Raw genomic sequence first — 14,341 nt, 5'->3', positions numbered from 1 at the left:
AAAAAAAAAAATGAAAGCATTAAAGGAGAAGGAAAGGTAAAATCACTAATGATAACAAAAGCTAGGCACCCCTCAGTTAGAAGCTTTTACCGAAGACAGCTGACCAGTGCTCCAGTTTGCTGTAAACTTCATCGACATGGTGTAAATTTGTACAATGTCACAATATTCTTACACACTTTGTTAGTTTTGGTCGTCCCAGGAGAGGTTCGCATGTGCAATAGAGAGATGCAAAAAGCCAGCTTTTCAAACTTCTGCTTTTCATTCTACTGCGCACATGCACCTGGTCCATAACATAACTAAAAAATAACTAAAATAACTAAAAAAAGATCATGAGAATAAAAGACAGCAACATGGCATTCCTATTATAGTGTCCTAGGGCCAGTACAATTTTCAGCAAACATGAGCACCAGCCAGGGGATCTCGGGTAAACGATTATAGATCAGTGGGGGTTGCCTAAAATTTTGGTACTCCCCACTGATTATACCTTCTTTCTTATTTAAAGAGATACTGACACCAGAAATGAAACCCCTTTTTTTACATCTATAATAATTTTGTATTTGCATACTTTTCTATAAATTTTGCCATAAAAGTATTTATAGATGCTTTTACATTACCCAACTAATCCCCCATGTTCCTTTATGAGGGTGCTGCCATTAGCATTACAAACGCTATATATTTTTCAGGGCAGACAACTGTATCATGTTTTTGCTTTAGATAGTAATACAATTATATCTATGTACATAACAAAAGTTAAAAATTAAAACATTGCATGCGATAAGATAGCTATGCCTTTCACTGGCATAAACCTTTGCAAGTACATTGAAGTTTAATAACCATTTGCAAAAAGGAGCATACATTTCTAAGCTAACTGCAAATTTTAATTTTAATTTTAAAAGTCTTTTACCTGTGAGCAAACCTGTCAATGGGGAAGTGTTGTCCTCCATATCTGGGCTGTTCTTCTCTGCTTCCTCTTCACAAATGTCCTCTCTAAGAACAGTGGGTGGTAGAGGAGACCCAGATGGAGGGGTAGATGGGTGGGAACTTGTAAGATATTCATATTGTTCCTCTTGGGTCGGGCCTTCTTGTTTGTGCTCTGATTTTGGGATTGTTTTTGGGGAAAGAGGAGGAGAGCTGAGCGATTTACTATAAGAAGATGGGGCAGATGGTAAAAGGACAGTTCGTTTTAACAGATCTGGATGGGACTCCAACCTCTGCTTACAGGTTCCTGTATTCTGCTTTGCAATCTTAGTCTCCACTTCTGTCTGTTGTCCATAAACCTTAAAGCTTTCCTGTAAAAAATAAAATGATGGAGATAAGTAATACTAAACTGTATCCATCTATAAGTCAAGCTTTGTTTTTTTTCTTTATTATACTCCACTATCTATGCAGTTACAACTGAAAAACAAATTAAAGTAGAAACTATTTCATAGAAACAAAGTTCACCATGCAGTCATCCATAAATATGCTGCTGCTGATTTCATTACAAATCTCTGATTATTTTTTTTATAGACTTTAGTCTTCAGCCACCCATGCATGCCCTGTACATTTTAAAGAATTACTAGTCAGCCCTGATGCATGTTAATGGTAACAACCCTTTAAATATGAAGGATGGAATGTATGCTGAATCTATAATTAGCACGAATAAGGAAATACAATACTTGAACTAAAATTGTAATGTAGATACTACATTCAGTTTACATTCTATATTCAGTGCAGTGCAGGGTCTGCTTCCTTTGTAGTTACCTGCATTAATGAAAGCTTGTTGGAGGCTGTTAAAAATGCTTCTGTAGATAAGTAGGATTTCCTTACTTACATAATGGTATCAAATTATTTCTGTGTACATACCACAAGAGGGGAAGTTCTCTGCAGATCTAGAGCATCAATATGTGCATTTCTTTGCAATTCCAATGCATCCAACTGTGCACTTCTCTGTAGTTCCAAAGCATCCAGTTGGGCACTTCTATGCTGTTCTAAGGCATCTAACTGAGCACTCCTCTGCAGCTCTAGTGCATGTGCTGCCTGCTGCTGCAGCATATACAGTTCATGCTGTCGTAAAATTTGCTGCTGGGATAAGAGCTGAAGCTGATGGGCATGTTGAAGAGAGCTACGAGTTGGTGAATACATAGCTTGCCACAGAGCCGAAGACCTATCCAGAAGTTCTAAAGCAAAAAATCAAGAGAGTCAACAGTTTTACAGGAATAGAAAAATTAAAGGGGTTGTTCACCTTCCAAGCACTTTTTTTTTAGTTCAGTTGTTCATCGGAAAGAGTTTTTTCAGTTGCTTTCCAGGTTTTATTTTTTTTTGTTACAGTTTTTCCAAAATTGAAGTTTAAAATGTAATGTTCCTGTCTCAGGTGTTTCAGTCTGGCAGCTCAGTGATCCAGGCGCAGATTCTGAGCTGTTACAATTTGCTATATTAGTTGATAGATTTCTCAGCAGCATCTGTGGAATAGCAACTATTGTATCAATTATATCAGCTGCCTTCAATGAAACTCAGGGATTCTGCTTAGCAGGGCCAAAGAAAAGAAATATATCAACTAATGTATCAATTTAGAACAGTTTACTGCTTTGGTGACCAACCTCTTTAAAAATATAACACTATTAAACCCAAAGAGAACATTTTTCCTAATGAGTGAAAATGTAATGCCAAGCACCTTTCCAATCATGTCTTCATTTGTAAACGTAATTGCTATTAAAAGCAGTATCTGTTTGCTATTCCCATTGCTAATTCAAATTAAATGTACTATTGAAAATGTAACAGCAACCAGCTCTCCGTCAGCCAAGACTGCAACTCCCATAATACCTAAAGAGTAACTGTAATTAGCATAAGCAGTGCAGAAAATAACAAATAAAAGACAGATTGTGCTTTCAACAATGTCATCTACAAAATAAAATCACTGAAAACATATAATTAAGGTATACTGAAGGTATACTGGAACGTTTTTTTCTTTAACAGATATATAAACAAACGGGTCTACTAATTATTAATTTATAAAACTACCAAAAAGTTTTCCCAAACTTTTTCGTGGATTAGTGGTCAAGATGTTTGCAAATTATGGATCATTTTAGTACTGATGCTACTGACGTTTCACCCATTTTTTTCAAGCACACATTTTTCTTTCAAACATACCAAAGTGTGATAGCTGCTCAGATGGAACAACCACGATCTGACCAGTCTGGGGATCTCTTACAAACTGATAAGCAGAAGGGAGAGAGGAAGTCATTCCAGGAGTGAATGCAGCGCCTAATCCCTGATGAAGTGTTTGATGGGAAAAACCTGAAAGGAAATCAAGAAAGTACAAATGACATTACAGTTAGGAAGATAAACTTTTACATAAGAAGACAATTCCTTGAGTTCTTATGCCCACTGACTTCAACATTCAAATAATTTAAAGATGTGTGCGTTTATCTTGACAACAAGAAAGTAAATATATTAACACTAATTTAGATGCACAGGTTTTATTTCAGAAGTCATACTACATGCATCAAATGAGTATGCCTAGCAAAATATAGTTTCCACAATAATCCTATACAAGAGCATTTTAAGCAGATAAATTAAAATAAGACAAGAAGTCAAATTACAGCATACCATAAGGGTGACCTGTGAGCCACATTGGTGGAGTAGTTCCTCTATGAAACCAGGCCTGTGCTGCTAACTGTGAATTGGAATCGGCTGGCCAGTGCCCAGTTGTGGTCAAAGCTGGACCTCCAGTTACCATAAGGTTAGAATTTAATCCATTTGCACTACTTCCAGTTGAATGGATCCGTGAAAAATCTGCAAAGTCCTTCCTTTCCCTGTTCAGAAATTAAACCAAAACTGCATTAGAACCTTTCTTAAATTTTTAAATTTGCAACAAAAAGTATTACCATAAGGCTTTCATGTACCTAGTATTACATTCTAAGACACTGAAGAATATTGAAGATTCTATACTGCCAACACAGGGCTTGTGGTTCCTGTTAAACTAGTGTTCCAGTCTTCCAAACCGAGGTATGTAGATAGATTATCTCCTATTGAGATATTTTTATTTACCCAAGATGAACTAAGGGCTCTGTTGATAATGAGTTATAATCTGGAACTCGATGTTGTATTGAATACATGTAAAAAGCTACAGGCGACTTCTCTAGCTAAACAGACAGATCCAGGTCTTTTAAAGAGAACCAAGCATGGCTGTGGTAAACACTACCACACAGATAGGGACAAATTTATTGTTTTTTGCTTTTTGATAGTCAGACAAATGACTAGATAACTAGGTACCTGTGTGATTAATTAAGGATTAATTGCACTAGTAGGGCTCAGTTAGTCTACAAGGGCCACAACTTCCTCCTGTATTCTCGTGATCTAATCATTCATCTTGTTAGAGTGGATCAGTACAATTTAGGCATTCATATCCAAGGCCATATTGACTTTCCTTGCCACCAACAATGTGGCATTTGCAATGTAGTAATTGAAAAAAAAAAATTGACAGCTCAAACTGCAGTCCCAGATTGTTACTAAAATGTCCTGACTTTCTCTTTGATCTCCTGCACTGGACAACCAGCAAAAAAACAAAAAAAATGTTTCTAAAACTTTATTGGCTTTTGGCAGAAAGCCCGGAATGTGTGGCAGGTGCACTTAGATACATTTGTAAGATGAGAAAAGAAACAATTGCAACTAATTAAGATAAGCAAGTCTCTTGGGGTAATTCACCTTCATTAGCAAAACTGTAAATGCACATAAAACCTGACCCTAAAACCCCAAGTAATGTGTTCAAACTTTCCATAACCTGCCAAATTTTGTAAAATGGACATGATAATTAGGGGGAGCGGCCATAAAATGGGCATGGTCAAAAAATGTTGGGAGGTATGGTTCAGGCCTTGGCCTTCTAGTACGCATGTTCCGTGTCAGCAATAATTCCATAGTTTTTAAAACTGGTCACTGTACCATTTCTTGCTAAGGATCATTGTGCAATTTGTGTAGTCTACCCTTTTGTTTCTATTGGAGGGTCAGGAAAATTCTAGCCCTAGGTACAAATTAAGTTGGATATCAGTACTACGGAGGATAGAGTTAAAAAAAAGGTCAGTAAAGCCCACACAGAACATAGGTTTTATAAAATACAAAATGTGTAAAAAAAAAAAAAAAACGGTATTTCGTTATTTCTTAACTTCCAGAACCTTACTTCTTTACTTACCGAAGCAGCTTTTCTTGCTCACATTCCAACCTGCCCACCAACAGGCGATCCTCTCTATGTCGAACTCGTTCATGACCATTCTCCTCTGAAGGTTCGAGCCCTTTAAAGACAGAAATATGTTAGATTGTCTTGGCTCCCATTAAATTATGAGCCCTTGATGTATCTGCTTTTGAGGCAATGTTAACTTAAACCGTTCACTCTTGCAGAAATGTTCCCTTCTATGTGTGCAAGTTCTAGTTGTCTCTGAAAACTATTAAGTATATGAATAGATGGTACTATTGAGGCTTCTTAAATGGCTAAAATAAGAAGTTAATATAGATTTATGAACACATTGAATATTGACAAAAACATAGGTATAAAAATTCACTGGGGCATTCCAAGAAGTCAGTAGTATTCTGGAAACATTCCATTCCCTGGAACATCTATACATAAGTAAAGCTCTTTATATGGGTGTTCTATGTTCCAAGTAATTACATCGTCAAAGTGGCTTGTCACACTACGAGATAAATCCAAATGCTAACCAAGAAAAATAAACTTTACTTCCTCCAATGAGCAAATTAGTGGAACATTTTGGAACCCACCAATCACAGCAAGCACACAGTTGCAATTTAGTGGAAGCTGTCATGAAAGCAAGCTTTGCATCTTCTGATTATTTACATTACACCAGGGATCCCCAACCTTTTGAACCCATGAGCAACATTCAGAAGTAAAAGGAGTTGGGGAGCAACACTACCATGAAAAATGTTCTTGGGGTGCCAAATAAGTGCTGTGATTGTCCATTTAGTAGCCCCTATGTGGATTGTCAACAGACATTGAGACTCTGTATGGCAGTGAACCTAGTTCTTATGCAACCAAAAGTTTCCTCCAAGCCTGGAATTCAAAAATAAGCACCTTCTTTGAGACCACTGGGAGCAACATCCAAGGGGTTGGAGAGCAACATGTTGCTCACGAGCTACTGGTTGGGGACCACTGCATTACACCAACATGTTCCAGGGTGCTTTTAAAGAGATTGTACATCATTGACATCAATACCAAACTACCCCAGTTGAGCTTACAATCTTATGTCCCTATTACATTGCACATACCATGGTCAATATTAGCAGTACTTGCTGGTATGCATTTGGAGTTTGGGAGGAAACCCTGACACAGGGATAACATTGCTGGCGGGGGGTTGCGGCTCAGGCAGGGGGACCTGAGGGGTCTGGCAGAGTGAAACCCTTTGGCATGTAATATTAATCTCACCCTTCCTAAGGAATATACCACATGGGGCACATATTTCTGCAGTCCCCCGCATGTGCCTGAATCAGGCCGACAATGGTTCAGGCGAAATTAGTGGAAGGCCTGATTCTCTGCCTGTGTGTTTCAGCAATGCACAGTATTTCTGCCCTCTTTCTAACTTTCAGATTTGGGAGGTATGCATTAAGGAACAGTTCAGTGTGAAAATAAAAACGGTGTAAATAGATAGGCTGTGCAAAAAAAAAAAAGTCTAATATAGTTAGCCAAAAATGTAATGTATAAAGGTTGGAGTGACTGGATGTGTAACATAATAGCCAGAACACTATTTCCTGCTTTTCAGCTCTATAACTCTGAGTTAGTCAGCGACTTGAAGGGGGGGCATGCAGCTCAGATTCAAACGCAACAGATTTGGCCCATGTGGCCCCCCTTAAATCTCTCATTGGTTACTGCCGGGTAACCAGTCAGTGTAAACCAAGAGAGCTGAAAAGCAGGAAGTAGTGTTCTGGCTATTATGTTACACATCCAGTCACTCCAGCCTTTATACATTGAATTTTTGACTAACTATTTCAGAAACATTTTTTATTGTATTTTGCACAGCCTATTTACACAGTTTTTATTTTTACACTGAACAATTCCTTTAAGGTTCTAGGAAATACAAACCTAGCTGTGAGCAAGGGGGTGACAAATTGATACCATATGCTGCTGGACATACAGTAAAAGTAAATTAAATAAAGCCGACCAAAGCAAGAAAAACAACAAATAGCAATACATAGTGATTGATGAATATGTTGATCTATGTTTTGGGCCTGAGCCCCAGGTCTTATTGGAAGCTAGCAACACTCCTGTTTCTAAAACAAGTATTGTTATTTTTAAATCCACAACTAAACAAACCCTTAGGACTCTTACACTTGGTCATTTTACTACGTGTTCCTGTGTGGTGGTTTTTTTTTTTTGTGTTCCACAGCAGAGGAGCTAACAGGGCCCATTATTTTCTAAGTACCTTGTACTCATGGGGGCTGCGCTGAACCACGGGATGCGGGGGAGATGCAACATGCTGATAAAGACACAGTTAAGTTATATAGTTACGTTGGGTTGAAAAGACCAAAAACCATCAAGTTCAACACACCCAAATGAAATCCAGCTTCCACACACTCACACAGACCCCTCCACACATTTACAAACTATATATAACAATATCTATACTAATTGTAGATTTTAGTGTCACAATAGCCTTGGATATTTATGCTTGTCCAAGAAAACATCCAAGCCACTCGTAAAAGCATTTACTGAATCAGCCATCATAACATCACTCGGCAGTACATTTCACAACCTCACTGTCAAGAGCCACCTACACTGCTTCAAATGAAAGTTCTTTTTCTTTAGACTAAATGGGTGGCCTCTGGTGATCCTCTTTATTGGAAAAAAGGTCCCCTGCTACTTGTCCTCTAAATGTATAATGTTTACCCTCGCAAGTGTCTTTTTTTCCAGAGAAAACAACCCCAACCTTGACAGTCTACCCTCATAATTTAAGTCTTCCATCCCTCTAACCAGTTTGGTTACACATCTCTGCACTCTCTCCAGCTTATTAATATCCCAATTTAGGACAGGAGCCCAAAACTGCACTGCATACACCAGGTGAGTTTTTACCAGGGACCTATAAAGAGGCAAAATGATGTTTTCATCCATTGAGTTTATGCCATTTTTATGCAAGACTTTATTTGCTTTAGTGGCCACATAATGATACTGCCCAGAATTAGCTGCTGCTGTGTGGTACTGTATTAAATTCTTTCGATTTCATCCACTGCCATCCCAGAGTCAAAGTCTCTGCTCACCTTCTCATAAAAATAAATTACATTAGTCTGGAAAGATCCATTATGCCTAAAAATATGCTGGCACAAAGTCAAAGTATTATTACTTGCAATGAAGTCAATTATCTTATCCCTTAATACCCATTAGAAAAGCTTTCCTACCCCTGATAGACTAACCAGCCTATAGTTTTGAGCCTGCCTGAGAACGAGATCGCTTTTTGAATAGCGGCACCACATTTCAATTGGCAATTCGCCAATCTCTCCGCACCATGCCAGACTTCAACGAATCCTGAAAATTTTAGTAAAGATATTTGGCAATCACAGAGCTAAGCTCGTTTAAAACCCTGGCATAACATTCTTTACAGCTCCCATACCACAAATTCATACCTACTGAGCAAATTGATAAATTACCACTTAAAGGGATAGCATCCTCAATAATAAGTTAAATCATTGGGCCAGCAACCCCATTATTTATGAATCTGTTCACAGGAACACATCTGTCTTAAGGTTGCACCACAGGTATACCCCTTTCGTCTAAAAGAAGCCAACAACCACACAATATCTTGGACTACAAACAGTGAACACTTGGCCCTACAAAAGGAGATGGTGCATCCAACTTCTATAAGCATTACTGAAATAAATATCAATTCCAAAATGGAGTGAAAATTGGGAGGACATACTCACAGTTCACCCCAGTCCAAGGATGCGTATACATAACAACAAAGACGAAAGAGTGAGTTCCTCCAAAAATATATCAAGCAGCAAGTAAAAAAATACAAAAAGTGTATTAAGATGTATTAGGACAAGACCTAACGCATTTCGTGCCTGTTGGGGCACTTACTCATATGCTCATAGGCTGAAACACTTGACCCACCTCATTATATTTTTTACATTGTTTTACATGGCTACTCCCTCACTATATCCCAAAACATCCACAGGCAAGCTTTTATAGCAGGCGTTTCAGCCATATCTTCAGCGACACATTGGTTACAAAAAGCCTTTTCTGTATCATTAGCTTCAATGTTACATCCCAATAACGCCATTTTACTGTACAGTACTTTTTATCCCTATCCGATTCACAGTCACTCACAGTAACAGGTTAAGTAAGCACTACAAGTATAGAATCAGCTACACAGAAACCCATTATCCAGAAAGCTCTGAATTATGGAAGGTCATCTTCCATAGACTCCATTTAAATCAAATAATTAAAAATTTTAATGAATATCTGTACCTCTTTTCATTATGCATGAACTCACAAGGAAGCATGGTCTCTTAAAAACTAGCACACTTGTGATGCCCCTCAAACTTTTAAAGTTAAAACCAAAACTATAAATACTTGTGTCACAGTAACATACTGGTTCTTAAATGGCCCACACTTTCATTATATACTTGTCCACTACTACTACTACTACTACTACTACAAGCATTACAATGATTCAAACTTACTATTGCTCATAGTGCCCATAGCCCCAAATATTTACTGCACCACACTTTAATGTCTCTTCAGTTTGTCATACACGGACTGTTCATCAACATCACCCCCACTATCCCCACATCCACTAAAAGTGAGACATTGTTTTTTTAAAACCATGCATCACCATTATATTCCTACTGCAGTTAAAGTTCAACATAAGTGAAATGGAATATGGAGGATTGGTGCGAAACAGACTTTATACCTACAGTTTTAATCACAAAAAACTTTTTTCTTGAGCTAAAAATGGTATTTGGTAACCTTTGGACAGATTTTTCATGATTTAAACTATAGGAAAAAGTATGCTCAGCTCTTGTTAAACAATGGTGTACATTGTCTCCCACACACCCATATTATCTATATCCACTAACAGTGACACACTGGCATTCAATGCAGCCAGGCCTCCATTACTCCTAATGGACATCCGAGCCCCCCCCCCCCATGAATGCTTATTGGCTAGCTGACAGACTTTTTTTTCCTCCCAACACTGAAAAAATATTGTTTAACCCTTTGCCTGCCAAGCACGTACGGCGTACGTGCTGGCAGGCAAATCCTCAGGCTGCCAAGAACGTACATTGTACGTTCTTTGGCAGCTGAGCTCTCTCTCTGATTCGGCGGCCCTAGGCAACGAGGCTGGGGGGCTGTCAAGTCGGATCTGCGACTCGATTGTCGCAGATCCGACTTCAAAGTAGCAGACGCATCGCATGGAGCGTCTGCTACTACACTCACCTTCTTCCTGCCTGCAGAGCCGCCCACGCACTTCCTGCTGCGCAGCAACTCTGCAGACACGCTGCCAGGACTCCTCCAAAGAAGACCGATTCTCCTGCTCCAAAAATGGTAAGTGCACGTTTTTTTACACACTTACCTGCACCTACACATACTTACAGTACATTTATACATTTTAGTAAAGATTGGAATTTTTTTTAAATTTTTTTTTTGAATTTTAGCACACTTGGTCCCTTTTGTACAGTTATTTACACTTATTTACATGTATTTGCACACTCAGGTAACTTTTATTAGTGCACAAATATGTATACACAAACAGGTGTTTTTTTTTTTTTTACGAATTCATTATACTGTTATCTTTTGGTTTTTTTTGCCTAAAAACGTGTTATTTTGGCAGCATGACTATTGGATAATCGATTTCGGCCACTAATTACGCTGTCAGAACAATTATTTTGTTATTTCATTGATTTACGCTATTTTTGTGGTTTTATTGCAATTTTATCCCTGCATTATTGTTCCTTATGTATCTTTAGTATAGTTTTGCTGTTTGGTGCTTTGGTATAGAAAGATAGATTTTACTTAGTTTGATCCGCCAAAATATGTGTTTTCCAAAAATATATGGGTTTCTGGGGGTCTTTTTACAGTTTGGGGGTCTTACGGCACATAACGTACAGTTAGGGTTCTCTTTTCTGCAGCTTAGTTGGCTAGCGTGAAAATTCATAGGCACGTTTTACATTTGGGGTCCATACACAACACATACTTTGGTAAATCTATACATATTGGGCATCAAACTATTTATTAGACCTCTGACGTCCATATTTAGAGAGATTTTTCTTTGTACGTAAAACATTGTGTGTGATAAATGCGGCAAACTGCAAAATTTTTAGGCGATTTTCAGAAATGTTGTAAAAACCTATATGTTTAGAAAAGCTTTGCAGTTTGGTAGTTTCGTGTAGAAAGACGTCGTTATCTTTGTTGGAATCGGCAGAATGTGTACTTTCCAAAAATATATGGTTTTGGGGGGTCATTGCTGTTAGGAGGGTCTTGAGGCACATAATATGAAGTCAAGGGTCTATGTTCACAGAAGGCGAATCGGCAGCGGAGAAAACTCATATTCACTATTTTTATTTGGGGTCCGCACATGCCAGCTGCCTTGGTATATCTATTGCATATTGGGCATCAAACTGTTCAGTAGACCCTTGGCATCAATATTTATGGTGTTTTACAATTGTATGTAAGAAATTGGGTGAGATAAATGCGGCCAATTGCAATATTTTTAGGCGATTTTCAGAAATGTAACAGTTGCTTTTATCGCCAAATTTAGGAAAGGCTTGCGACTTGGTACTTTGGAGTACAAAGACATGCATACCCAATATGGATTCGCAGGAATGTGTACTTTCCAAAAATATATGGTTTTATGGGGTGAACGCACTTTTTTCTACCTTTGCCCCCCCCCCAAAACAATGTAAATGTGTTGATTTTGCAGTACCTGAAATGACAGACCATTTGGGGGTCTTTGTTTTGGGGCCCTATATGCCACGTGCTTGGGTACACCTATACATATTGGGCATCAAACTGTTCAGAGGACCCTAAGCTTTCATATTTGGGGTGATTTCTCTTGATACCTAAAAGTATGTGGGACATACAATGCCGCAGGGTGAAAATTTTGAGGTGACTTTTGGAAATGTCACCAAAATCACCAAATTTAGGAATGGTTTGCGGCTTGATACTTTGGTGTACAAAGACATGCATACCCAATTTGGATTCGCAGGAATGTGTACTTTCCGAAAATATATGGTTTTATGGGGTGACCGCACTTTTTTATACCTTTGCCCCCCCCAAAAACAATGTAAATGTGTTTATTTTGCAGTATCTGAAATGACAGACCATATGGGGGTCTTCCTTTTGGGGCCCCTATATGCCACGTGCTTGGGTACACCTATACATATTGGGCATCAAAATGTTCAGAGGACCCTAGGCTTTCATATTTGGGGTGATTTCTCTTGATACCTAAAAGTATGTGGTAATACGATGCTGCAGGTTGGAAAATTTTAGGTGATTTTTGGAAATGTCACCAAAATTGCCAAATTTAGGAACGTTTTGCAGCTTGGTGCTTTGGAGTAGAAAGACATGCATACCCAATTTAGATTCGTGGGAATGTGTACTTTCCGAAAATATATGTTTTTCTGGGGTGAACGCACTTTTTTCTACCTTTGCCGTCCCCAAAACAATGTAAATGTGTTGATTTCGCAGCACCTGAAATGACAGACTATATGGGGTCTTCATTTTGGGGCCCCTATATGCCACGTGCTTAGGTATATCTATACATATTGGGCATCAAACTGTTCAGAGGACCCCAGGCTTTCATATTTAGGGTGATTTATCTTGATACTCAATAGTATGTGGGGCATACGATGCGGCAGGGTGGACATTTTGAGGTGATTTTTGAAAATGTCCCTAAAATTGTCAAACTTAGGAACGTTTTGCAGCTTGGTGCTTTGGAGCAGAAAGACATGCATACCCAATTTGGATTCGGGGGAATGTGTACTTTCCAAAAATATATGGTTTTCTGGGGTGAACTTACTGTTTTCTACCTTTACCCCCCCCCCCCCCCAAAACGATGTAAATGTGTTGATTTTGCAGTATCTGAAATTACAGACCATATGGGGGTCTTCCTTTTGGGGCCCCTATATGCCACGTGCTTGGGTACACCTATACATATTGTGTATCAAACTGTTCACAGGACCCTAGGCTTTCATATTTGGGGTGATTTCTCTTGATACCTAAAAGTATGTGGGAAATACGATGCTGCAGGGTGGAAAATTTGAGGTGATTTTTGGAAATGTCATCAAAATTGCCAAATTTAGGAACGTTTTGCAGCTTGGTGCTTTGGAGTACAAAGACATGCATACCCAATTTGGATTCGGGGGAATGTGTACTTTCCGAAAATATATGGTTTTCTGGGGTGAACTTACTTTTTTCTACCTTTGCCCCCCCAAAAACTATGTAAATGTGTTGATTTTGCAGTACCTCAAATGACAGACCATATGGGGGTCTTCCTTTTGGGGCCCCTATATGCCACGTGCTTGGGTACACCTATACATATTGTGTATCAAACTGTTCACAGGACCCTAGGCTTTCATATTTGGGGTGATTTCTCTTGATACCTAAAAGTATGTGGGAAATACGATGCTGCAGGGTGGAAAATTTAAGGTGATTTTTGAAAATGTCACCAAAATTGCCAAATTTAGGAACGTTTTGCAGCTTGGTGCTTTGGAGTACAAAGACATGCATACCCAATTTAGATTCATGGGAATGTGTACTTTCCGAAAACATATGGTTTTCTGGGGTGAACTTACTTTTTTCTACCTTTGCCCCCCCAAAAACGATGTAAATGTGTTGATTTTTCAGTACCTGAAATGACAGACCAAATGGGGGGTCTTCATTTTGGGGCCCCTATAGGCCACGTGCTTGGGTACACCTATACATATTGGGCATCAAACTGTTCAGAGGACCCCAGGCTTTTATATTTGGGGTGATTTATTTTTATACTCAATAGTATGTGGGACATACGATGCTGCATGGTGGACGTGTAGAGGTTATTTTTGAAAATGTCCCTAAAATTGCCAAACTTAGGAAAGTTTTGCAGCTTGGTGCTTTGGAGTAGAAAGACATGCATACCCATATTGGATTCGGGGGAATGTGTACTTTCCGAAAATATATGGTTTTCTGGGGTGAACTTACTTTTTTCTACTTTTACCCTCAAACGATGCAATGTGTTGATTTTGCAGTATCTGGAATTACAGAACTGATCGCTCAAATGGGGTGTCTACATTTTATGGCCCCTATATACCACATGTTTAGGTAAACTGATACATATTGGGCATCAAACTGTTCAGTGGACCCCAGGCTTTCATATTTGGGGTGTTTTAC

General features: G+C 38.7%; 1 protein-coding gene across 4 annotated transcripts in view; it reads right to left on the bottom strand.

Annotated features, from left to right (window-relative positions):
* LOC108701499 (trinucleotide repeat-containing gene 18 protein) overlaps window positions 1-14,341 on the bottom strand; it is a 109,445-nt gene that overhangs the window by 61,134 nt on the left and 33,970 nt on the right. For all 4 annotated transcript variants that reach the window (XM_041577483.1, XM_041577485.1, XM_041577486.1 and 1 more), the window contains exons 5-9: window positions 5,168-5,267; window positions 3,589-3,794; window positions 3,130-3,276; window positions 1,846-2,159; window positions 905-1,289 (exon numbers count right to left, since the gene is read on the bottom strand). In XM_041577483.1, coding sequence (XP_041433417.1) covers window positions 905-1,289; window positions 1,846-2,159; window positions 3,130-3,276; window positions 3,589-3,794; window positions 5,168-5,267 — 1,152 coding nt within the window. The remainder of the gene's footprint in view (window positions 1-904; window positions 1,290-1,845; window positions 2,160-3,129; window positions 3,277-3,588; window positions 3,795-5,167; window positions 5,268-14,341) is intronic.

The sequence above is a fragment of the Xenopus laevis genome, chromosome 9_10L, assembly GCF_017654675.1.
Source record: "Xenopus laevis strain J_2021 chromosome 9_10L, Xenopus_laevis_v10.1, whole genome shotgun sequence".
NCBI classification, from domain to species: Eukaryota; Metazoa; Chordata; class Amphibia; order Anura; family Pipidae; genus Xenopus; species Xenopus laevis.
This window is presented reverse-complemented; position numbering and strand designations above follow the sequence as displayed.